The sequence below is a fragment of the Octopus bimaculoides genome, chromosome 12, assembly GCF_046866305.1.
Source record: "Octopus bimaculoides isolate indiv1 chromosome 12, ASM4686630v1, whole genome shotgun sequence".
In the NCBI taxonomy this organism is placed as follows: Eukaryota; Metazoa; Mollusca; class Cephalopoda; order Octopoda; family Octopodidae; genus Octopus; species Octopus bimaculoides.
In genome coordinates, this window is record NC_142939.1 from 37,460,786 (window position 1) to 37,488,736 (window position 27,951).

The 27,951-nt window shown below is 35.9% G+C and overlaps 1 protein-coding gene across 14 annotated transcripts in view; it reads right to left on the bottom strand.

Annotated features, from left to right (window-relative positions):
• The window catches only part of LOC106869551 (IQ domain-containing protein H), a 637,089-nt gene that overhangs the window by 115,579 nt on the left and 493,559 nt on the right, over positions 1–27,951 (bottom strand). For 12 of the 14 annotated variants that reach the window (XM_089360916.1, XM_052972131.2, XM_052972133.2 and 9 more), the window contains 3 exons: positions 10,095–10,245; positions 4,251–4,426; positions 586–858 (listed from right to left, as the gene is read on the bottom strand). In XM_089360916.1, the coding sequence (XP_089217042.1) occupies positions 586–858; positions 4,251–4,426; positions 10,095–10,245 (600 nt within the window). The remainder of the gene's footprint in view (positions 1–585; positions 859–4,250; positions 4,427–10,094; positions 10,246–27,951) is intronic. The other 2 variants (XM_089360920.1, XM_052972135.2) reach the window with 1 other exon arrangement.

Sequence of the window (27,951 nt, forward strand, 5' to 3'; positions counted from 1 at the left end):
CCATCTAACCCATGCCAGCATGGAAAGCAGAAATTAAATGATGATGATGATGATGACGGACGATGACAATGACGATGATGACGTCGACGATGACAATGATGAAAAACTCTATTTTTATAGACTGAAAAAAAATTAATAAAGCTAATGAAGCTAATTATCAGAGGATCATAATAAATCTGAAGTGACTTCCATAATGAAATTTCCCAACTGCTTTATTTATCATGACAAAGATAGTAGTGATAGAGTTCCTATCACCACAATACCTTTTAAGTCAATGTTAATAGGGTTGGGGTTGTTTTATCTATAGGAATCTTTTATTATTGAATAGCATATTGATTTAAGAGCAGATGCCTCTGTGTAACGAGTTTCTTTTGAGATCAGCCATAAAAAACAACAGTGAACTAAACCTCACTATGTTACCTATTTGTTGCAAGTCAGATAGAACCATTAAGATAAAGCATCTTAGCCAGAAACGCACAATAAACTAGCAATGCTCAACTCTTCATCTATCAGTATGGCAGTTCCCTATAAATCCACCAAATGTTTTTAAATGCTTAAAAATGAATCCAAAAACAACCTACTCACCTGCTCTTCAGTATAGATATCAAAAATTCCAGGTGGCATGTTTACTTCAGAACTCTGAAAAATTCGCTTGACTCCTGACTTTGTAGAATACAGTTGGGCTGTTTCAGGATCAGGACCAAGAATTGCTAAGTCTAATTGCTTAGCCACTTCCATGTCATCCATATAAACCATGCCTGGAACAATGTATGCTTCACGACCTTTCACTAAATTTTTTATTCGTTTCAGTGCCTGAGGACTATATTTCAGCATTGATGCAAGACACATCTTTTTTCTCTGAAATAATGATGTATGAGTAAATAAACATCAATGTGGTATGAGTAAATGAAGATTAAAACATGGGTGGATGAAAATAAAAATAATATGGGTAAATAAACATAAAAATTATTACTATTTTTTCAAATTTGCCAAATACCATTCCTCTGCTACTTATTTGGTCTTATTTTAAGGTAAAAATATTCTTTTGAAAATTAGAATTCATTTCATCATTTAGTATAAGCACCAAGACATCTGACTAAAGTAAAGCTATAATTCCAAAGTTACCAATTGGTAACACTAGTTTTAATAAAAAATTATCACTGTGTCCGTTTTGGAAGGGTTTTTATGACTGAATGCCCTTCCTAGCACCAACCACTCCACAAAGTGGACTGGGTACTTTCTATGTGGTACCAGCACAGGTGAGGTCAGTTTTGGTATGGTTTTTACAGTTGGGAGAGAGAGGTAACAAGAAAGAGGACTGAAACAGGTGTGCTGATGTAAAGGAGATTCTGGACTACCTAGCCAGAGAAAAAAGCAAGAGAAGGAGAGAGAGTGATCAAGGGTGAGGGCCAAAACAGGTGTGAGATACATGGCTACCCAGCCAGAGGGAAGAGCAAGGGAAAGAGAGAAAGAGGGGAAACAGTAAAAGTGCAAGAGAGAGCAGGAAAGAGATGGTGGTGAAGTGCCAGGAATATACTCACAAGTAACAGGGATCAGAGCATAGATGGGATGGCAGAGTAAGAGAGATAAATGGTGGCAATGAGTATCCATCTTCTTTAGAGTTCCTTTTCAAACATGGCACTCAGTGGAGCTTGACTTAAAAATATATATAACACCAGAATACTATAAACAAAAGTATTCCTAAAAGGATTATATATAACAGTACTTTTTATGAGCTGAATTGTGGATATAATGCTTAATTTTTCGTGCTAATTCTCATTAATTACCTTTTTAAGTGTTATAATCTCTTTCATTCAGTCCAGGTAAGTATAACAAAAAAAAAACATGAACACAGAAATTACTTACTAGCTCAAAAATATTGCGTTTAGATGCACAGTCAATAATAATTGTAGAGGAGCAGTAATTCATGCTTTGACTGAATCTACTTCACTTGTCTCTACAAGAAATAGCAGCCAAACTCTTTGAAATCAAACACCACTGTGTCATACATGGAAGGATGCTTTAAACAATGCTGCAATGCTGTGTTTAAGAAAAAACTCTAAAAAAAGATGGGATACTCATATCTGGAATGCATTTGATCCTAGGATTATTCAATAAAGCCTGGAGATTAACCAACAACAAATAATGTAATACACATAAATACTGATACAGTCGCATCACATACATTGTCCCATATTTCAATGAAAGGTCTCTATGTGATCACTCAGTACAGTCTCCTTCAAATCTCACCACACTATGTTAATACAGAAAGGACATATTAATTAATGAATTGGTCAAAGGCCTGCTTGATCAACATTGACTTGGGGACTAATCTATGACAACAATATTAGCCATAAACAAATACACTGGACATTGGAGAGACATACCCACACTCACTGTCACACTTCCCACATACAATTCATCACTGCATATCAGTGCATAGTCCTCAATTAAGTCAATGAGGGTGTGTCGTTTTTTAAGTTTTGAAATATGACTTACATTAACTTTTATCCATTAATACATCATCAAAAACATGATCATGTCAAATATCAGATTGATTTATCAATATTTGTATCCCTTACAGAGTGTAAATGTTTTGAAACATTGGAGGCCAAATTTTATTAGGTTTTTATTTTCAAATTTTTGGTGCTGTGACATCTTTTTATTTTAGACTTGATTTTTATTGTTTGTTTATTTATGCAGAAAAAAAGGATTATATATAACAGTACTTTTTATGAGCTGAATTGTGGATATAATGCTTAATTTTTTCGTGCTAATTCTCATTAATTACCTTTTTAAGTGTTATAATCATACTATAACATGATAACTGTAATAATCATATATTTCAGGAATATAATAAAGTTAAATTAAAATAGATTGGTTTAAAATTTGTTAGTTTAAAATTTACAATTCATATATTTGAGAGAGAAAAATGAACCAGCAGATGAAATTTTTGAAAGCCTTTTGAAAAACATTGCCGACAAGCCTTGAAGCATGATACCAACAAACAACCAAGTTTTAAAACAGATCCTTTATTTAATTAGATGTGAACATAAACAAGAAAATTAAAGCTATCTGATGGGTGTTGTATTAGATAAAGTTAGAGAAATTCAGTATGCAGTCAATATCTCTTCACAAGATGGAAACAAATTAGCCCCATATAAAATTTAAGATCCTAATTGATGAATGAGTCAGATTAATTTCTTCCAGCCTAAAAAAACAAATCACTTTCATAGAACACCTGACAATTTTAAAGAAAAACTTGCCAATCTATTTGGACATGATGCAACCATTTGAAAAATCTTGCAATCTGGAATTTTAGGTGTAACTAGGTGGACTGGATAAGAATTATGTTTGTAAAGTTCAGAAAATACAAGCAAGAAAGATGGTAAAAAAAATGCTTTGACAATTCAACTTTAACATGTATTCCTTCAACTTCATTCACTTCTGGTGGATGTGATGCTAATAATTTAGCTAAGTCTTCTAAATGCCAAAGGTACAAGAAAGTGGAAAAAGAAAATAGTGCAATCACCTCATCTCCTTGATGTGAGACAGTCTAAATATTCCATTAGCAGATAGAACATATTTAACTGCTTCTTATGTAGTAAGTTTTAAAGAAACTCTTGAAAATTTGAAACTTTCACAAAGCACTGCTAAAAGAATTGCAAAAAAAGAAAGGAAAAAAAAAGCTAAAAATTTTACAAATAGTTTTGATGAGCCACAATTCTTAGTCATAAGCTGCTCATATATGATTCAAATAGAAAGCTAACAGGAAGACTAGCCGTGGTCATCTCAGATTAGCCCAGTGCAAGAGATGATAAATCTTTGATTATAGGAGATGAAACTGCAAGTAGTGCTATGCAGGTGTAATGTATTGAGTAACACAGGTTACAAGACTTTCTTTGGTTTGCCTATATCACAGTTACCTTGTCCAAAATCAACAAAAATTTTTCACTCAGGATTATCCATTATGTTTATATTACTTAAGTTATATTTACAGCACTAATCAGTCAACATTTTTAATAAACCATTTTCTAAGCTCACATGTGCTAAGCCATCTATATAAGTTCTATGTCATATATTTAATGAACTATACCCAGCTCTTTTCTCCAGTTATCTCAGATTCTCTGTATAAATTGTTTCAGTGCCAGGAGCATTGAACATAACTCCTCTTCTTGATATTATCTCAGTAACAATTCTTTGAACATGTCCTACATATTTTTTAATCTCATTTAGTAATTAGAACTTACAGAAAATTGTGTTATAACTTCAGGAACTATAAATGTTACTCGTTTCATCATATCACTGATTTTGTTTATATCACCACTGAGTATGGCTGGTCGTAAAGCCAGGAGCTTTCCATAGTACTGTTCAGCCTCTTCAGTTAAATGTGTTGGGGAAATGTAGATAACATCAACATTGGGATCTGAAAATAAAATCATCAGCTTGAAATAATTTCAAACAAATATGCATGCACTGTGATTAAATACTTAGGGTATGCCAAAAGCATAAATAAAATAAATTGTTGACAAAAAGGTGTTGCCACTAAAAGACAATGCACAGGGAAACAAAAGAATCTCTTTTTTTTTTTTTTTTTTCTTGTAATACAGCCCCAGATTTCTTGCTGCACTATGTAATTTGAATTATTCTAATTATTTTCATGCCTTTATGCTGATGAAGATGTTTCTTCACCACAGAGTATGGTTGGTTATAAAGCCAGTAACTTCTCAAGGCATTGTTCAGCCTCTTCAGTTAGATAAAATAACATTCCATCACATGACAACAGCTTACAAAAGTCTAAAGTTCATATCTAAAAATGGTTACATTTTGAAATAAACTATCTCTAAATATTGGTTCAGTTATGAGACAAACAATATAATTGGTAAACATAAACAAGTGACACATCTCAAATTAAATTATTAGAATTAAAGAATAAAAGTATTCAATAACAAAAGTATTTTTCAAATGTGTCTGTTGTTTATGTTTCTCATCCCTCACTCCATTTCTGATTCTGTAGCAAAATACAAAAATTCATCTTCTTTTATGTCAATAAATTTCAAGCATTTTAGGGTTACAGCCACATGTCATTAGCATTCAGCTTCATAATAATACATGGTGACTAATATCACAGGCTGAACACTGTGCTAACATACTGGACCTACCACCCTGGCATCAGAATTGCTCAAAAGTAAACATATAGACTTTAGGTTATTTTTATACATATGACATCAACTTGGTTTTATCTTTGTTTTTATATATATAAAATTAGATTTAAAAACAAAGGTGATGTATTAACCGAATATTACCGTGTCAGCAAAAATGCTATGTGGTATTTTATTGTTTACATTCTAATTTCAAATTCTGCCATGGTCAACTTTGCCTTTCATCTTTACAAGGTCAATAAAATAAAATACAGAGTCGATATAAGCAACTAACCCCACCACACATGCACACACACACATGCGTGCGTGATAATTATTTGCCTTCTGCCTATCAAAAATGATTATTTCACTTGAAAATAAATTATGACCAGATTATATCATGATATTGCTGAACAGAGGAAATGTGCTGATGGAATGCCACTGACCCTTCAGTCCTTATTTTTATCACTTTCTCAATATCCATTTACAGCTACCTTTGGTATATGCAGTGTTATCTCAAGACAATATTTCATAACAAGGGACAGAAAAATTAGTTTCCTACTCTTATTCCTGATTATATAATTCAGTGAGCTTAACATTTATGATAGACTAGAGCATGACCTATTGTTTTATGCACAGAATAAGTAACATTTTGCAACATCTCATGTTAGAAAATGCTGACATCATTCTTCAGACAGTTGCTCTCTTGCAATTCTATGTTGATGCACATATCCTGCTACTTCGTTTTCCTGACAATTTTTCTACTTTGTTCATTGTGTCTCCCAATATCTCCTTGCCAAAAGGATTGCCTTTGTCCTTGATATACTGTCGATCTCTTCATATGCTGACACTGCATTGCTGGTTGTCACTTTGAAATTACATATTCTTCATACATGAAAAATTGTTCAAACATTACACGAGTTTCTTAAAATTGATTGTAAGATGGTAAACATTCAACTATTTTTCTAATAAAAATGGAATGGAATAAACTAAGGGGGATAGATAGTGCCTGTGAGTTAAAAATGCTGGTGCATTGGGTGCACGAAGTAAAAACTGTGATGGACTGATAGATATACAAACTGATAAAGAGGGAGAGGGAAAGGGAATGAAAGAGAGGGAAACAGACAGACAGGAAAGCAGGAAGGCAGGCAGGCAACAGTCAGACAGATAGACAAAGTAAATAGGCAGATAGATAGAAACAGAAAGATATATACATACATAGATAGTTACATAGACAGATGGAGAAACAGATAGATACACAGATAAACAGACACATGGAGGGATAGCCAGGTAGATTTCAAAATTTAAAATGGATTATTTCTCCTTTTTCGAGATCAGCAACAGTTTGTTGCTGGAAAAAGCATATAGTATGTTGTGAGTGGAATGAGTTTTCATCACTAGCTGAGATTAACACATGCTGAGCATGGGTAACCACCCAGAAATTCAAGTCCATGTGTATCGCGTAAGGCTAGAGATGGGAGCGATGACCGCCCCTCACAAATACTAATCAGATACAGAATGTGTGTCATTAGCCAGCTGGAAAAGATGTCTTCCTGGGGCTATAAACATCAGTAGCACTGTCCTGTATAGGACGCCACACTTGGTTGGCAATTATATGTTATGATTCTGTATTGCTACTTTTTATATCTTGCTCAGAGATTTAATATAGCGTATTTCTCCTTTTTTGAGATCAGCGACAGTTTGTTGCTGGAAAAAGCATATAGTATTTTGCAAGTGGAATGAGTTTTCATCACTAGCTTGTGATTAACACATGCGCTGAAGACAGGTAACCACCCAGGAATTCAAGTCCGTATGTATCGCATAAGGCTAGAGATGGAAGTGATGATCTCCCCTCATAAATACTAATCAGACACAGAATGTGTGTCATTAGGTAACTGGAAGAGATGTCTTTCTGGGGCTATAAACGTCAGTAGCATTGTCCTGTATAGAATGCCACACTTGGTTGGCAATTATATCATATTCGTATATATATGTATCTCTATGTGTGTATGTGGAGGTGCAATGGCCCAGTGGTTAGGGCAGCGGACTCGCGGTCATAAGATCACGGTTTCGATTCCCAGAACAGGCGTTGTGAGTGTTTATTGAGCAAAAACGCCTAAAGCTCCACGAGGCTCTGGCAGGGGATGATGGCGAACCCTGCTGTACTCTTCCACCACAACTTTCTCTCACTCTTACTTTCTGTTTCTGTTGTGCCTGTAATTCAAAGGGTCAGCCTTGTCATACTGTGTCACGCTGAATATCCCCGAGAACTACATTAAGGGTGCACGTGTCTGTGGAGCGCTCAGCCACTTGCACGTTAATTTCACGAGCAGGCTGTTCCATTGATTGGATCAAAATTATAAACGTGCCATAATTAACTTTACGTTTATTATAATATAAACTAACAGAAATATTATATGCAAATCTTATTTTAACGAATCTTTCGTTTAAAATACAATTTAAATGAAGTTTTAGATTAAACTAAAATTATAAATGTAAAATATAAACTAACAAAAAAATTAATTTATATGAATTAATATATAAAAGCAATTATATAACCATTAGATAAAGGAAAAAACATTTAACAAAATTATTGAAAAGAAATACAAAATTTATCTAATCGAATCTTTAGTTTAAATAAAATTATAAATGTTGTACTATTGACTTAACCTTAATTAGAATATAAACGAATAATCAAAGAAATTATATTAAAAAAAACTACTTATTTATCCCATAAATCAAAAAGAAATATTAAATAGTATTATTGGAAATAATTCAACCCCAATCTAATCGAGGCTTTGGTTTAAACTAAGATGATAAACTTAATACTATTAACTTAGTGTTAAATAAGGTATCGGCTAACATTAAATATCAAGTGAATTAATATAAATATTGTTAAATGATTTTCTGTCATTGTTTGAAAAAATATGTATTTTTTCAAAAATGCTTTTTCCTTTATTTAATGGTGATATAATTGCTTTTATATATTAATTTATATAAATTAATTTTTTTGTTAGTTTATATTTTACGTTTATAATTTTAGTTTAATCTAAAACTTCATTTAAATTGTATTTTAAACGAAAGATTCATTAAGATAAGATTTGCATATAATATTTCTGTTAGTTTATATTATAATAAACGTAAAGTTAATTATGGCGCATTTATAATTTTTGATATTTTTAATAATATTGTTTAACATTTTTCTATCTTAATATAATAAGTATTTTTATATACATTCATTTGTTATTTATTGTTGGTTTATATATACATTCTTGTTATTATTATTATTATTGTTGTATTTTGACCTGAAGATAAGCTATATTTTTGAATAGAATTGATTTTCGATCGATTTAATCGATTTGAATATATTTTATTTTCTATTTGAAAACTTGGTTAGGAAACACGTGTAGTCGTTTTATTATCATTATGTTATAATTTTTACTTTGCATTATATTATACTTATTTATCGTGCATTTACTTATTAATTTTTCTATATGTGACTGTGGATTTTCATAGATGAGTTCATGAACTTTGGTTCTTTTCCCTAAACTATATATTTATATATTTTATACTGCAAAACTTAATTTAATTTTAATTTTTGATAAATTAAATTTAATTGAGTTTTTACCTGTAAATTTGGATTTTTATTCCAAATATTATTATTATTATTATTATATACAGACAGACAGACAGGCAGACAGAAGTGGAGATTAAAAAAGTAGAGTGTATTGGGTGAGAAATCGAGGTAAAAAAAGTGATAGACTACTTCCACTGCATCACTTGTCTGACTATGAAATTACACACTGTTCCTTCAGGACAAACTGCTCGATAATAAAATTTAAAATGATGGAAAAAATAGTCACCCAACTATTTTCCGAAAAGACTGAATGCATGAAACTGAAGTGAACAGTGCCTGAGTCATCTAGATTATTTGTGTATTGGTGAGAGATTGACGTGAAAACAGTGATTGATAGATACATTGATAGACAGACAGATACATGACATTTATTACTGTGAAAAATAGCTCATTAAAAATTAACAGAAAAAAAACCCAAATATTTATTTGTAAGTTTTCTCAGGAGAAATATCAAGAACAGAGATTCATCATTTTCCTTCTGCTTTCTGATAAGCATATTTCTTTTAAAAGAAGAAATTTATAATTTTCAAAAGTAGTTACTTCCCTTCTTTATTTTAATGTCTGGTATTTTTTCTATCAGTCTGTTTTGTCAAACCAGTAAATTAAGGGAATATAAACAAACCAGCATTGGTTGTTATGTCATATACTGATATACCTTATCTTTATCCTTTCTATACAGCTGGTGATCACATCTTTTCCAGGTCAACCATTATTACTCTCTCTCACCATTGCCCATCTCTGTTATTATCTATCTCTCAATCTCTCACTCAATTCAGCAAACATATACTTACAATTAATTTAGCTCTTCTATTACTCCTCCCAGTAGTTACCTTTCCATCATTTTACACTCACACCCAATCATCCCTATCATATCCTCACTCCTCAAACCCACTCACCCTAGCTCTACTGTCATTGCTCTCTCTTGGTCATGTTGCCTTGAATGAATAGAGGTGTTGCAGGGTAGAGAGGCCTCTTAGTTGTCTCAAGGACAGTGCAGTCTGTGAAGTGGTTGTTGTTATGAAAAGCATCCAGCCAAATAAATTATGCTGAAATTGAAACATATGAGCAAGACATTTTCCTCCAATCTTTAGGAGAGTAGCAACTCCAAATAAGAACTGCACAGAGCGTGATAACCTATCCAACATATGTCTTCATAGAAAGTAGCAATCATAAATGATAATGATGATGATGATGATGATTTGAAATGTATTAATGTTAAAATTCTAAGCACAATCATACCCAAGCTAACATGTGAAAATTGTATGAATTACGATGATAATCATATAAGTCATTCATGTGATAAATATGCAACTCACCCACAATGTCACAAATCCTGCATATCTGGTTATTTTCTTGAATATTAAAAAAATTTATATTGTTCCTAATATATTCTGGATAACCTAAAGATGGCATATGTATAACAACTCGCTTCGAATTTTGAATTCGTTTCCATGAAGTTCGGAATGCCTGGAATATTGGAAATAAGATAAGTAATTTGCCAAAAACTGATATGTGTTTACGTATTTATATATAATAAATCTCTGAGTGAGGTATAAACAGTAGCTGCACGACATCATGAAGTATATTTAGGTGGAAAATATACTTCATGATATACACACACACACACACACACACACACACACACACACACACACACATATATATATATATATACATATATATATATATATATATATATATATATATATATATATATATATATATATATATATATACAAGAATAAGGGCAGGGAATCGTCAATTAATAATAGAATTAACAATTAACAATTTTGCCAAGTAGTTCAGTATGAAAAAACCTTTATCGGTAAAACCATTTATCATCATAAATATACAGGGATTAGCATTGAGTTGCTTCTCCAACATACTGAAAATTTAGAAATAGCAGTCAAAGAACTACTGATTCTAAAGACTTGTTTTGTTTATGCTTTCCCCTCCGGTTTTTTGTTCTATGTATGCCATAAATATCGCCATCCATTTAGAGAAAAATTTGTAGTTTAGAATCAGTAGTTCTTTGACTGCTATTTCTAAATTTTCAGTATGTTGGAGAAGCAACTCAATGCTAATCCCTGTATATATATATATATATATATATATATACTAGCAGAGATATGTATATATATACTAGCAGAGATACCTGGTCTTGCTCAGGATTAAAATGGCATAGACTTTTATTGTTTTATTTGTTTCAGTCATGTGATTGCAGCCATGCTGGAGCACCGCTGTTGGTCACAGAAATCAACCACAAGATTTATTCTTTGTAAGCCTAGTACTCATTCTGTCAGTATCTTTTACCAAACTGCTAAGTTACAGGAATGTAAATACAGCAACGTCAGTTGTTAAGCAATGGTGGGGGTACAAACACAAGACATACACACACACACACACACACACACACACACACATACACGTATATACGACAGTCTTCTTTCAGCTTCCGAGTACGAAATCCACTCACAAGGTTTTGATTGGCCTGAGGCTATAATAAGCATATATATATATATATAGTAGCTGACATACCCAGTAATTCCCGGAAAGCGGGCTTATCCCTTGGTTCCATTCTCATAATTGTTTCGTTAATCCAGTAACAACCATACAAAGTATGTAGCCCTTAAAACGGTTTTTGTGTATTTATTGAGAATACCAAACTGTCTTTCAAAGGATCTTCTTTTTAGGAATTCCCAATAAGTTATGAATACCCAAATTGTGAAGTCAGTTATGTAATAGCACGAAATTAATTACCCTATAGTAAGAATTCAAATAAAGTAGCCCCAAAAAGGGATTTAATACATTCCCAGAGTATATAGGTTTTAGGAGGAAATACTAATAAGTCATGTATACTAAAATCATGAAACATGTTACGTAATAACAAGCTAATCAGATATGAGATAATAACAATCCAAAGTAATTAACTGTGAAAAAAAGTTTTTGTGTGTTCCCAGAGAATATTACCCTCAGCAGCACTAGTGTTGGTATATTCGTGAATAAGTCGCTAACCAAAATAAGTGGATCTATTGTTTAGGAGAATACTATTAACTTGTCTAAGCCTTGAAATGCATAAATTGAGAAAATAACTAAAATAGTTCAAATACTAAGAAGTTATGCTGAAAATGAATGGGCTATTTCCCTTGGTGGGTATTTCCAGGAGGGAATGGGTTATTTCCCTTAGAAGCTTAAAAATCATTACTCCCACCATTCACTCACATCCAAATGTTATTCCTCCCACCGTTTACCTGAACATTTTTTCGAAATCAATTTATACTTAAAACATCTCCAGACACATAAGCAATGTGCATATGAAGTTTAAGAAAAGTCAGTCAAGCTGTTTTGGTGCAAAACGAGGACATACCAATACACACAGACAAACATTTTCAGTTTTAATATGTAAGATATATATATATATATATATATATATATATATATATATATATATATATATATATGTATGTATGTATGTATAAATATATATGCATGTAATATATGCATATATATATATATATATATATATATATATATATATATATATATATATATATATTTGCATATATTACATACACATACACACAGATATATATCAACAGGAAACTAAACAATACCCCCAGTGAACCCTCAACTAATGGACCTGTATATAATACTCACTCGACTGACTCCCAGGAAGGGACAAGCATAGGAACCCATAGCATGAACCTATCCAGAAATAATAACAACCAAATCCTAAGTAACCCAAAGAACCCACACAGCGACAATATAGTGAAAACAAACCAACATGTAATGAGAATGAAGAGACAAACTGAATTCAACCACCAGTCACTAACAACAGCCAGCAATAGGTGCTTGTGTAGGGACAAATCAAGATGCTCACTTGGTAACCTCTGCATGACTCACAACCTCATATATAAATGCACAGTGCACACATGAGGAAGCCTGTATGTGTGCTTCATTCAAGATTCGATACTGCAACCACATCTCAAGCTTTGAAAAAATAACTAAGAGACAAATAACATCACTGGCAGATTTTCTGTGGAAACTAAAATCAGAAAACATCAACTATGAACTGTTCTAAGCACTTGTAGGACACGCACAACCCTTTCTAAGAGGTGTGGGTTGTACTTGGAAGAACTTTTGTCCATTTTACTGACTAGAGAAAGAGTAATTAATAAATTAGCTGAACGAACTGCATGCTACATGCATGCCAAGCAAACCACCTACAGTACAACAGCCCAGCACCCCAACAGCCATAACTTGCATGCACTGAGAAACTCAAGCTAGGAAAACACAGACAGATGTATCCATGTATATACTCACATATAAATGTATGTATGGTTATATCTTCCTAACTAAATACGCATGTACCCTGTATAGGTCTGTGCTTGTATATATGAACACACACTATATATAAAATAATATATGAGTATATATGTGTGCGTGCATGTGTATGCAGGTGTGTATGTGCATGTATATGTATATGCATATATGTATATGTGTATATATATGTATATGTGTGTGTATTTATATATGTATGTGTGTGTATATATATATGTATGTGTGTGTAGGCATCAGGCATAAGTGTAAATATACATAGACACATATATGTACATACGCCAAATGGCACGAGTGTGCATATATTAGTGAGTATATGTCCATGTGTACTTGTATGTGCCTGTATAGGCAGGGCTATGAATTGACAGGATGAGAGATGTGTGCCCATATAAATGTATAGATATATATATGTGTGCATGTGTGAACACATTGTGTGTGTATGTATGCATGCGTACATACACAGGTGTGTATATATATATATATATATCATCATCATCATCATCGTTTAACATCCGCTTTCCATGCTAGCATGGGTTGGACGATTTGACTGAGGACTGGTGAAACCGGATGACAACACCAGGCTCCAATCTAAATTTGGCAGAGTTTCTACAGCTGGATGCCCTTCCTAACGCCAACCACTCAGAGAGTGTAGTAGGTGCTTTTACGTGTCACCTGCACGAAGGCCAGTCAGGCGATACTGGCAATGGCCACGCTCGAAATGGTGTCTTTTATGTGCCACCCGCACAAGCCAGTCCAGGGGCACTGGCAACGATCTCGCTCGAAAATCCTACGAAGGCCAGTCAGGCGATACTGGCAACGGCCACGCTCGAAATGGTGTCTTTTATGTGCCACCCGCACAAGCCAGTCCAGGGGCACTGGCAACGATCTCGCTCGAAAATCCTATGAAGGCCAGTCAGGCGGTACTGGCAACGGCCACGCTCAAAATGGTGCATCTTATGTGCCACCCGCACAAGAGCCAGCCCAGGGGCACTGGCAACGATCTCACTTGGCTTGCCGGGTCTTCTCACGCACAGCACACCTCCAAAGGTCTCGGTCAGTAGTCATCGCCTCAGTGAGGCCCAATGTACGAAGGTCTTGCCTCACCACCTCAGCCCAGGTCTTCCTGGGCCTACCTCTTCCACGGGTTCCCTCAACTGTTAGGGTGTATATGTATGTGTGTGAGTGTCTCTGTGAGTGTGTTGGTGTAGGCAGCCACCAAGTCTAAAGACAGAAATCACACCCCCACCAAAATTCTTGACCACGTTGTCGCACTTGACAGCCATAACCATCCAACTAAGGTTGTTATAGCGGTTGAATCCTATGCCATAAACACCCCACCCCATTTACATTACATTTTTTTGTATTTTTTTTACTATTTTTATAGCAACCACTTCTTGACCACAACAATAAACAACTTTTACTTTAGATTCTTTATATTTTTATTTTTTGTTTTCTTCACTTTTTTATCAACCATTTCCTGACTGCAGCTTCCTCACTTCACCAAAATGTGTCTGAACTGCTAGCAACTCACCAGCAGCATACAATCTTAGAGTGAAATGAAGTGTAAATTATATAGCTTTTGAAGCAGGTTACATCACCTAATGAGGCACCCTGGTATTACATCATCCCGCAGCCACTAGGAAGTAGTGCAGAATGAAGCCAAAACAATTGTTGTGTGTGTGTGTGTGTGTGTGTGTGTGTGTGTGTGTGTGTGTGTGTGTGTGTGTGTGTGTGTGTGTGTGTGTGTGTGTGTGTGTGTGTGTGTGTGTGTGTGTGTGTGTGTGTGTGTGAAATTGTAGGCCAAATGAAATCGTAGTCATGGCTGATGCCAGTGTTGTATAACTGGCACTCATGATGGTGGCTTGTAAAAAGCACTCTTTGAACTTGGGGCCTCATAGAGGCAGTGACAAGAGACCAAGACCTTTGGCAATATACCATGCTTAAGAAGACCTGTCAAGCCAAGTGAGATCATAGTCATAGCTGTTGCTAGTGTTTCCTAACAGGCACACATGCCAGTGGCATGTAAAAAGCACCTAATATACTCTTAGAGTGGTTGGCATTAGGGAAGGGCATCCAGCTGTAAAAACGATGCCAAATCAAACTGGAACCTGATGCAACTCCCCAGCTTACCAGCTTTCAGTCAAACTGTCCAACCCATGCCAGCATGGAAAATAGATATTAAATGATGATGATGATGATGATGATGATGATATAGAAAGAAGAAATGTATTCCCATGCAGGAAAAAATATGAAAAGCTTTTCTTCTCCTTGAGCTCCTGCCGGTGTTCACTCACATGCTACATGCTACATGCTATCTCTCCATTGTATGTCACTGTCCTGGTTTTTAGCATCCCTCAGTACACCTTATATTATGAACCACATTCCTAGTAGACTGAAGGACAGTGCAGAAACAGGACGATGACATACCTTGGTGAGACAGCACATAGCATAGTTGAGCAAATAAAGGAATACTGGCAAGAGCTCAAGGAAGAGAAAATCTCATCAGTGCTTTTATCAACATGCTCAATTAATAGAGGCTCAATTAATAACATAGATGTTAAGATATTATTAGCACATAGAAGAGTCATGACATTCAGACAGATTACAATGGCCACACACATAGTAGCATATAGACTGAGCTTCAACAGAAAATATGAATGGAATAATAACCCCACCCCCACTCCACCAGGTGACTAAAGTCAGAATGAGAAGAAGAAAAGACAGATACAAACAGTATAATACATAAACCCACATACACACAAACAAGACACACATACACACACTAAAGGCAGAATGAGAAAATAAAAACAAATAAATAAAAAACACAGGTTCAAACAGTGTAGTATGCAAACCCATATACATGCACACAAAACACACATACCATATGCATACATATGCACACGCAGACACATGCACAAACACAGATACAAATGCATGTGGAGCTAGGGATACATACCACAGAAAGACAAATGGTATAAGCAGAGCAAAAGGAGACATGGGATACAGAAGCTCTGAAGCTATGACAGGGTGTGCAATGAAAGAACTTTGACAAAGAAATCAAATAATGTAAGGTGGGTGGAAAGTAAGTAGGCTTTAAAAATTGGTAATAAAATCCATATTCCTTTTACAAATTTATTGTAACAAATGATACGTTCTTTATTACATAGGAAAATGAAAGTAAATTTTCATATTGCAAATGTAAGCACTGGTGGCATCAACCAGTTTCTTCAAACGGCCAGGGATGGAATGAACAACCTTCTGAAGGACGTCATCTGAGATATCATTGAGAACCTCCTGAATCCATGTCTCCAAGTTCTCCCATGTGCAAGGTTTTGTCTTGTACACCCCAGCTTTTGTGTAACCCCACAGGTAAAAATTACATGGAGTAAGATCTGAACTTCTTGGAGGCCATTCATGAGGTCTGCATCATCCCATCAGGTTTTAGCTCCTGCACTTAATGGGGTTTCCATGGATAAAAATTCAACTCTTCATGCAATACCATATGTATTGTGTGTCTTGTTAGTCCAATTTCATGAGCTGCTTGACATGTTGATTTTTGCAGGCTGTGATTAAGCATTTCCTGCACTGTTGCCACAGTCTCTACTGATCGGGATGTGGTTGGATGGCCACTTCTTCTTGCATCATTCACAGAGCCTGTGGTCATCAGCTTTGCATGACAACTTTTTATTGTCTCCAGATGTAGTGTTGCATGCTTCCCTTTCCATGCATGCCACCATCTCTAAACCAAAACAATAGAATTCTACTTCATAGCATGCTGCTATCTTAGCTCACTCCTGAATAGTCAAGTAACTGGCCATCAGGAAAATAAGAAATAAGAAATAAGACAATAAGAAAATAAGAAATCCTCATTAGTGTAGTCTGTTTAAGAAATGTTTTCATCATGACTTCAGTGATGCTAAAAATTCTATAAGCAATTTCTAATGCCTAGTTACTTTCTACCCTTCCTGTAATAATAAAACTGAAGTGAAGACCAAATATACAGTGCATGTGTTTAATTGATAAAATATGACCATCCCCAAGTATAACAATATCTGTTTCAATACATGATTTCACGTCAAGAATCTTACAAAACAAATATACAAACGCGTGTGTGTGTGTGTGTGTGTGCGCGCGCGCACGCGTGTGCTTGGTACCTCAAAAAATGTGACACGCTGAAAGATTATAAAGTCAGTGGTTATTAAAATACATTTCATTTTTAAAATCTAATAGAACATAGAGACAAAATTTAAGTTTTTGTGAATGTTTGTTTTCAAACTGATGATCATTCTAGTCGGAATTGCAAACATCAAGATACATTTCATTCAGTATTTGTGCACATTCTCAATCAATACCTGCCCTCAATTCATCGATTGTTGCCAGCTTTTTATTGTAAGGTTTATCTTTATAGTATGGCCATAAAAAAGAATACAAGTTTGAAATTCAGTGAATGTGGAACTATCTTGATGAGATTTTACTTGTCTGGCAACATTTATTGAAGGTAGTTTTTACATTACTATGGTATTGTTGGCATGCTCCATCTTGCTGGAAATAAAACTCCACCTTTTCAAAGTCCTTTTGAATGCTTGGCATGACAGATCATTACAGCAAGTTCAAGTAAATGGGATCAAAAAAGAATGGTCCAATTAATCTTTTTGACCATAAGATACACTATACTGTAACTCCTGATAACTTAACATTATATGCAGATTCTTAGGCCTCCTGTAGGTGCAGCTGTAGTTGTTAATTAAGCCATCAAATTTAATGTAGCCTCATCACTCCAAACAATCTTTGTTGGAAAGTGTCATCTTCTACACAACTTGTCAGGTACTATTTACAAAACCTACTCTTCAGACCAAATCATCTTCATTGAGAGTATGAACTATTCTTGGAATGTAACTTTTCCAATTAGTGCTAAGTGATATCTGTAGTGGCTGGAAATAGTCATCAAAAATTCCTAAGATCACATTCTATTTATTGCCTCATGAAAGGAAACAGACATTAGGTGATACTGTTCTAGATATGCTAAGTGTGAAGAAAGGAAAGAATACTCACAGTAAGGGCAGACTAAACTGGTATTAAACAGTATATTATACATTGTGTTCATATTAAGCAACACATTTTTCTGAGACAAATCAGAAATGTCTGAATAGATCAGAGTAAATGATTGGTACATATCCCAAAGATACTCCATAGATAAAAGCTAGGTCAGTATTGATGTTTTAGATGATAATGTGTAGATCACTGAAAGGTTAATGCTAAAGAACTTTTAGTTAAAAATAAGTCTAATGCTGGTGACGTTTTACTTGTATGTGTATAATCATCAACCTCGTTGCCATAAACATATCAACATCATCATCGTTGTTTAATGTCTACTTTCCATGCTGGCATAATTTGAACAGTTTGAGAGGAACTGACAAGTGAGAGAACTGCATCAGGCTTTGCCTTGGTTTCTAAGCCAGAATTTCCTTTCTAATTCTCACTACTTTACAGAATGTATAAAGTACATTTTTCATGTCACTGGCATGAGCAAGGCCACCAAATAATTTGCAAGGTGCCTTAACTAAGTGAAAGTACAGTATTGAAGGAAATGGCTTTATACCAATCCCGGAGAGGTTAAAATATGATAGATGATGGGATAGGTATCTTGCTGAAAAAGAGATACATGGCTTCCCCAGCTGGAAAGAGATGTGTAACCTCAAGGTACTAGGGGAATATAATAGCAAGAAAAGGGATAGAGGTTCAGAAAGAGTGGATAGGTAGCTTGTAGGAGTGTGAAAGAAAGTGACAGATGTTTAGAAATGGAAAGAGATGAATGCAGAGAATGAGGCACATTGGTGGAGGCATGGTCAATGATGAATATCAGTTTTGAAGAGAAGTGAAGGAAATGGGAATGGATTAGAAGGAGAAGGTGATAAGTGATAGTAACAAGGAGACGATTTGAAGTAATGGGAGATAAGTGTTATTATTTACAGCACCTGAGTGAGTAGTGCCATAGTGGGAAGAGTGCTGGAGGAAAAGATGTAAGATGAGTTGTGAGAGAAAGCTAATTCCTAAGCAGAAAAGGTAATGACCTCCCTAGGGAAGCAAAATTTCAAAGAAGGAGGGGTACTGGAAAGAAAGAAAACAAAAATAATAATAATAAAATAAATTTTGTTTCCTGTGGAAGTCGAAATCCCAAAAGTGGGGATTAGATGTTGTGACAAGAGTCATGATACCCCCTGTGAGAACAGACTTGACCAAACAACTATAAATAGTAGCAGTCTGAGTGAGAGCAAGAGAGTGTCATTTTGGTAGTTTGTAGGGAGTGGGTTAGGAGGAGGACGAAGAGGAGGTGATAAGTGACAGTAACAAGGAGACAATGTGAAGTAGAGGGAGATAAATGCTATTTACCACACCTGAGTGAGTAGTGCTATAGTGAGAAGTGTGCTGGAGGGAAGGATGTTAGATGAGTTGTGGGAGAAAGCTAGACTGGACCTCATTTTTACAGAGGTGTACAGGTCTTCTTGATTACAGTGTATCAATAATCATCTAAGTCATGTGTCATCTCAAAGAAACTAAAAATCATGAGACCGACTTTCATCTCACATCTTTCAGGGTCTTCCTTTTCTACATGTTTTGTTCACATTTAGTGATCAACACTTCTTTATGCAGCTGTCATCATCCATCTGCATCATAAGACAATATGAGTGGAGTCTTCTTTCTTGCACACAACATCCAAAATCCAATTTTTCTCCCAGCATATTTATTGTAATGTACTTACTCATCACCAATTATTGTAGTATCACCAATTGTAAAGACAATACTTTTTTACACTATAACTGTGTAGTAACAATAAACATGTATAGGTGCAGGAGTGACTGTGTGGTAAGTAGCTTGCTTACCAACTACATGGTTCCGGATTCAATCCCACTGTGTAGCACCTTGGGCAAGTGTCTTCTACTATAGCCTCAGACTGACCAAAGCCTTGTGAGTGGATTTGGTAGACAGAAACTGAAAGAAGTACGTCATATATATATATATATAAATATATATACATATATATACATATATATATATATATATATATATATATATATATATATATATATATATATATATATATATATATATATATATATATATATATATATATATATATATATGTAAATATATATACATACATACATATATATATATATATATATATATATATATATATATATATATATATATATATATATATATATATATATATATATATATATATACATACATATATATACATATATGTATGTGTGTGTGTGTGTGTGTTTGTATGTTTATGAACCTGTGTTTGTCCCTCCAACATTACTTGACAACCGATGCTGGTGTGTTTATGTCCCCATAACTTAGCAGTTCAGCAAAAGAGAATGATAGAATAAGTACTAGGCTTACAAAGAATAAGTCCTGGGGTCCATTTGCTCAACTAAAGGTGGTGCCCCAGCATGGCCACAGTCAAATGACTGAAACAAGTAAAAGAATAAAAGAATATATAACAAAGCAGGGTAACAACAATGTAACAATCCAAGAAACTCCCCATGAACTATTCACAAACCAACGAATGATATTCCAACAAACTACCAAACGACACCTATTCTCTCACATTCACTCGAACTGCTACTATTTATAGTTGCTCAGTCAAGTTTGTTCTTGCAGGGGGTTTCATGACTCTTGCCACAACATCTCATCTCCCCTTTTGAGATTTTGACTTCCGTAGGAAACAAAATTTATTTTATTATTATTATTTTTGTTTTCTTTCTTTCCAGCATCTCTCCCTTTTTGAAATTTTGCCTCCTTATGGAGGTCAGTACGTTTTCTGCTTAGGAATTATTTCTAAATGTTCAGTCTGTTTACATTTTCTGTCACTGCTTCTTCTAGGCTCAATCCCTTTCGGTGCTGGCATATTGAACATGTCATAAAACACTTCCATTGGAATTTCCTTCCTTTCTTCTGTATGTTTGGTTTTTAATTGAGTTAGGTGTCGTTTATATTCCCATCATTGGCCTTTTATTAAATACATCATATTTCCAATTCTATTAGTCCTACACTATCTTGCCAGCTCTCTTTACCATTCTTATATACTTTGAAATAGACTTTGTTTCAGACATCAAAATGTTTAGTTGAATGTATTGTATTTTCTATACGTGTTTTTTTCTTTGGCAACAATTTGTTGAAGATTGATTTAATCTTTCGAGTGAATATTAGCTCTGCAGGCGACTTGCCTGAACTGCTTTTCGGATGGGATATTATTCTATACAACCTTAAGAATTTAGTTAGCGCTTCGTCATTTCCTAACTTGCTCCTTGCTTTTTCTTTTAGCGCCCGCTTGAGAGTATCTATGAATCATTCTGCTTGCCCATTTGACTTCAGGTGGTAGGGCTGGGTAAACATGTGCTTGATTGCATGCATTTTGCAGAATTCCTTGAATTCGTATCCTGTGAATTGTATTCCATTGTCCAAAAGGTTTATGCAGAAACTTTATTGTTGCCTTCAAGGTTGGTTGGCTGCAACTACATACTTCCAGCCACTTTGTAAAGCTATCAACAATGATCCAGTAATAAGCACCATTCATTGGTCCAGTGTAGTCTATATGTACCCTGGACTATCCACCTCAGGCCATGATTGGTATTTAACCAGTGGCGCCTTGGCTGCTAACGCACAGCTCTACATGATTTTACCAAATTCTCAATGTCCCAGTCCATTGTCAGCCAATACACATAACTCCTAATCAAAGCTTTTATTCTTGACATCCCTTGGTTTCCATGATGAAATTAATGGAATATTCATTTCTGTAGTGCAGTTGGTACTACCACTCTTTGTGCAGACATTAATACTTCATCACAAAGTGAAAAATGGTTCGCATTCATGTTTCTTCTTTGTTTAATTTTCAAGGTTTCCTTCTTTTTTATGATGTGTTTATCCTCCGCCGATTTACTTTTTATATTTTGTACAGTCACTGGCAACTCCTGAATGACATTACACATGACGTTTTTAATTTCCTTTTCTGATTATAATACAGCTATCACTGTATCTTCCAGTGGTTCCACATTCTTTGGAATTAGCCTAGATAAACAATCCACATGGCCAATTTTCTTGGAAGAAATGTATTCCCTCTTAAAGTTGTAGTATTGTACCCCAGCATTGTAATCTGTTAGCTATATGGGTAGGAATTCCTTTCTTCTATCCGAAAATTGATAGTAACGGTCGGAATCTTCTTCCATGGAGAAATCTGTGAAATTTCTTCATGGCAAAAATAATCACTTGAGCTTCTTTCTCTATCTGGCTGTAATATTTTTCTGCTGCAATCAGGGCATGTGAGGCATGAATAACCACCTTCATATTACCGTCTTTATATTTGTGTAGCAAAACTGCTCCTACACTGTATTCAGAAGTGTTGGAAGCTACAACAATTTCAGTGGCAAGATCGAAATGAGCCAGCGACAAATCTGAAATTAATATTTTTTTTAATATCCTGAAATGCTTTTTGACAGTTATCTGACCAATTCCATTTGGCGACTTTCTTCAGCAAATTATTAAGTAAAGCTCTCAGTTCATATACATTCGGTATGTAATTTTGATAATAGTTTACCAGGCCAAGAAAAGCTTATAATGTCACTATGTTAGTTGGGGGAGGCATATTGTTAATTGTGTCTGCTCTCAACGGGTTAAGTCGTCTTCCATTTTTATCTATAATTTGTTCTAAATATTTAATTTTAGGCAAAAAGAATTCACATTTCTCCTCACTGAGTGCGAAACCATAATCTCTAATTTTTTTGAAAAACACACGTCACATGTTTGATATGCTGATCACAAGATTCACTTTTAATTAATACATCATCAAGGTATAGAATTGCAAATTGACAGCCTGCCAACATTGCATCCATAACCTGTTGAAATATTGCAGGTGCAACCTTCAGACCAAATGGCAATCTATTATATTTATATATTCCACTGTTAGAAGCTTTGAGCATTTCTCATCTACTTTGCAAAATATCCTCTGGAGTAGTGGCACATATTTAGACAGTCATTCAAACCAGTAGAAAAATCACACACACCCTGATTTTTTTTTTTTTTTTAATACATGCAGTTGGTGCTGCCCACTTAGAGTAATATACTTTTTGAATAACTCCCAATATCTCCAGTCTGTCTAATTCTTCCTCTACCTGTTTTATCGTAGCAAATGGTACCTTTCTATTAGGTGTGAATACAGTTATGACATTTTCCTTTATTTGAAAATAGCCCTCAGTCTTAGAACAGGGACTGGATTTATCCAACAGCACTTCAGTAAACATGTTTTTTAATTTTTTTTTCAATTCATCAGCTGAGATATTTTCACTGGTGGGACATCTACTTATTTTGTTACAGAACAGACTTATGGAGAGGTCCCTTAAGTCAAACAATTCCAACCAGTCCATACCGAACAGATTGGTTGCGTTTTTTACCACGAAAACTTTTGCTCCACAGATTTTTCCCTGAAATGTGATATCACTCCACATTTCACCCTTGAAGTGTAGGTTTTCACCTGTCACACCTCATGCAATTTTTGATGTTTTTCTTAACATAGGCTTCCCAATTCTTATCAACGTTCCAGTATTAATAATTGAGATGTCACTGCCAATATTTAATTGTAATTTAATAGTCACTTCATTTACTTTTACATGTACAAATTTCCTCTTTTTGGTGTTGTTTCTACTTTCCATTGAGAAAACTTTTGAATTTTTTATGTTTTACCTTCCTAACTTTGCTCTGCAATGTGAGCTCTTGTGAGCTCTTTTTGACAACTATAACATTTTTGTGCTTTGAAAGGATAATTCTTCCTGAAATGTAGGGCTCCACATCTGTAGCATAGGTTTGGTCTGAACATTTTCTTTTGTTTATACCTTTCCCGTGAACATGATTGTACTTGTGAGAACTCCTTCTCTTCAATATTCTTTACGTCCTGACATAAGTTTACTATTCTTTGATACTCCTCAGCAACTGTCTGCAGGGTTAAACTTTGATCCACTTGTTCAAGTTTTGTGAGAATTTTTGCATGTATCTTCACATCTTTGTTTACTGTAAGCCCTTGTGCAAAAATGAGGCACTTAAACACATCAGGAGTTAGTTCTTTCCATTTAAACCTTTCACACATTTGGTTTAGTTTTGGCACATATGACAAAGTCTTCATCCTCTCTTTTAACTAAATTTCAACATTCCCAGCTAGTGTTAAATAGGAAACTCTTATCACTGAATATTTTTGATGGTAGTTTGACTGTTTCCTGGAAACAATTTCACTAGTTTTCACTATAATAATAGTCTTACATTTTCTATCCATAACTTACAATCTTTCCTGAAGATTTCTTCATACCTTCTAAAGTAGGTGTCGGCAACCTGCAGCTCACAAGCCAAAAGCGACCCGCGAGCTCTTCCCATGCAGCCCACAGCTCCTTGTCCAGATTTCTTTTATGTGCAGCCCACAAGACATTTCCTGCGACCCAGTGGGGCTTTTTTAACTGATAGCAAATTTAACAGAGTCAATCAACGGCTTCTCCCCAGCCAGAACAGCATCCTACTTTCATGATACTGACACTGAATAAATATAACTTTGGAGAAAATTCTGATAGAGTTAGAGAGAAAGAGGAAATCATCCTTTTGTCCAATACTGTAGTATAGTATCACTGTACGATAAGTTATTTTTCATTTCTACTCCAATTGACTTGGTTATAAATATTTTTTCTGTGATATTTCAGATGGCTGAAGGTGTCCAACCTGTGAAGAAGAGGAAGCTGTTGGATAAGAACCACTCCTTCAAGAAAGAATGGGAAGCATTCTTCCCTGTCGAGCGCAAGAGAAAGGCTTTGTGTGTCATCTGTCACGAGACCGTCATGCAATGTGAAGCATCACTTCACTTCAGTGCACCCCAAGCAAGCTGTGTTGCCTGAGAACAAGAAAAAGCCAGAGTTTGGGTGTCTGAGTGCCCAGCTGGAGAAGCAATGTGCCTTCATGAAGAGGATCATCTCATCGGTGGAAGCAGCTGCTGAGAGCAACACTCACGCCAGCTACCATGTTGCACACCTTGTGGCCACCAACCTCAAGCCATTTACCGATGGCAAATTCATCAAGGTGTGCATGATGGCTGTGGTTAAGAACCTGTGTCCTGACAAGACAAGTGAGCTTGAGGCCATCGGCCTGTCTGCCAGGACCTTGACCCGCCACATAGAGGAGATGGCAACTGATGTCCGGGGCACCCAGAAGGACATGTGTCAGTCTGCTTACTTCTTCTCTATCACCTTGGATGAGTCGACTGACATCAAGGACATAGCTCAGTTTGCCATCTTCTTCCACGGCAGCAGGGATGACTTCGTCAACTTCGAGGAGTTCATATGACTTATCCTCCTCAGTGGTACCACCACTAGCACCGACGTGTGCAAGGCAGTCACAGACTGGCTAAAGGAGGTTGACCTGGACCTCTGTCACATGTGCAGCATGACAACTGATGGGGCGCTCGCCATGGTCGGGGAAAAGAAGGGCTTTGTGGCACTTCTTGTGCCTGCACAGCTTCGGACACCAGCAGGACGTGAAGCGCTTTCATTGTCTGGTGCACCAGGAGGCTCTGTGCACCAAGGTGGTAACCATTACGGAGGTCATGACTGTTGTTGTCAGGGCTGTGAACTTAGTTTGCACCCGTGCTCTCAACCACAGACAGTTCCGTGCTCTCTTGAATGATGCTGAGTCAGAGTTCAGCAACCTGATCTACTTCTGCGAGGCCTGTTGGCTCAGCTGAGGAAAGATGTTGAAGAGAGTCTTCAACTTGAGGGATGAGCTGGCATCTTTCCTGCGAGAGAAGGGCAATCCTGTCCCTCAGTTTGAGGATCCTGCATGGGTATGTGACCATGGGTTCCTGGTGGACATTACTGGACATCTAAATGAGCTGAACATCTAGCTGCAGGGTAAAAAACGTCCTGGTACCTGGCCTCCTTGGCCACGTGAAAGCATTCAAATGCAAACTTCGCCTGTGGGAGCACCAGTTCAACCAGAGGAAATTTACTCACTTCTCCCGCTTGGCTGAGCTGCGCCCAACCCCCGCTGCCTGCTGTTGCTACGCTGCTGCCCTGTCTGAGCTGCGAGGTGAGTTCGAGAGGCACTCCAAAGATGTGCATACCTGTGAGAAAGAGCTCAAGCTATTCTCCACTCCCTTTGATGTGGATTCTGTGAAAGTGGCCAATGACCTTCAGCTAGAACTCATTGAACTCCAGTGCTCAGAGAGCCACCGTGCAAAGTTTGTGCATGTGTCGCCATGGAGTTCTGGCACTTGCTCTCAGCCTTCCATGCTTTCCTGGCTTTTGTTCAGGAAGCCCTGTGCTTAGCTTCATTGTTTGGGTCCACATACTCTTGTGAGCAGCTGTTCAGCTGCATGAAGCTGATGAAGAACAAGACGAGAGCACAGCTTACAGGCGCTCATCTTCAAGATGTTCTCTTCTTGGCCTCCTCATCCATCAAGCTGGACATTGATTCTCTATCTATTTCAAAGAATCACCAGCCTTCACATTAATTGTTTCACATTGTGATTACTGCAAGTCTTAATAAAGGTTCAATTTACATTTATTATCATTGATTTTCTGTGTCTGTAATTTTTTTCGGGTTGGGAGGAGGGTACAGCCTGCGAGGTGGCCTAGACGTAGCCCAGTGGCCAGTGGCCTGGTTTAGGTTGCTGATGCTTCTTCTAAAGTAAGCTGCAAACATTATATCCTCCTTTGAGTCATAACTGAATTCTGTTATAGAATTTGATACACCATCTGGCAAAAATGAACTGATAGTGTTTCTAGACTTGTTAAGACAGAACTCCATTAACTGGTGTTGTTTTCCTTGTTGCTGAAGTAGTTGTTCCTGCAACTCTTGTTGCTATTCTTGTAGCTGTTTTTGCAACTGTGTTACAGAAGCTAATAGGTCTTCCATCATTAACAACTTTGTATCACAAAAATTTGTTAACTAACCTGCACGAGCTTCAAATCCTCATCGCCAATTATTGTAGTATCGCCAATTGTTATGACAGTACCTTTTTACACTATAACCATGTAGTAGCAATAAACATATATAACAAAGCAGGGTAACAACAACGTAACAATCCAACAAGCTCTCCATGAACTAAACACAAACCAACAAATGATATTCCAACAAACTACCAAAATGACACCTTACAACTTCCTGCGATTAATGCCTACTCTCTCACTCCGACTCAGACTGCTACTATTTACAGTCATTCGGTCAAGTTTATTCTCACAGGGGGTGTCATGACTCTCGCCACAATATTTGTACTCTCTTATATATGCACACTGAAATTGCATATCCAGCAGAGCATGTTAGCTTCATTTCTTTCTTGTCTTCACATGTCCTCTACATTTACAGCTCAAGTTTCACAACCATGTAACATTTTTGTTCATACACAAACATCATACAATCTTCCTTTCACTCTGAGAGATAGGCCTTTCACTCTGAGAGATAAGACTTTTGTTACCAACACATGTAATAGCTCTCTGAACTTCCTCTAGCCAGTTATTGTTCTAGTAACTATACATTCAGAGTATCCCCATCCACTGCTAATTAGGGGTCTTAATTAAGTAACAGAAAATATCTATTACAAAGTAGATACTTTGCACCTGGTTATTCACAAAAATCTATTTTCCATTTGTTCTTAGCATTATTACTCCTATATATCTGCCACAAACTAAGTTTTAATTACAGTTAATCTGCCTATGATTCTACTGCACCCCCTATGTACTCTTAGTCTGCACTGAGTACACTCTATGAAAGTTCAACCAACACTTTTGTGAACAGGAC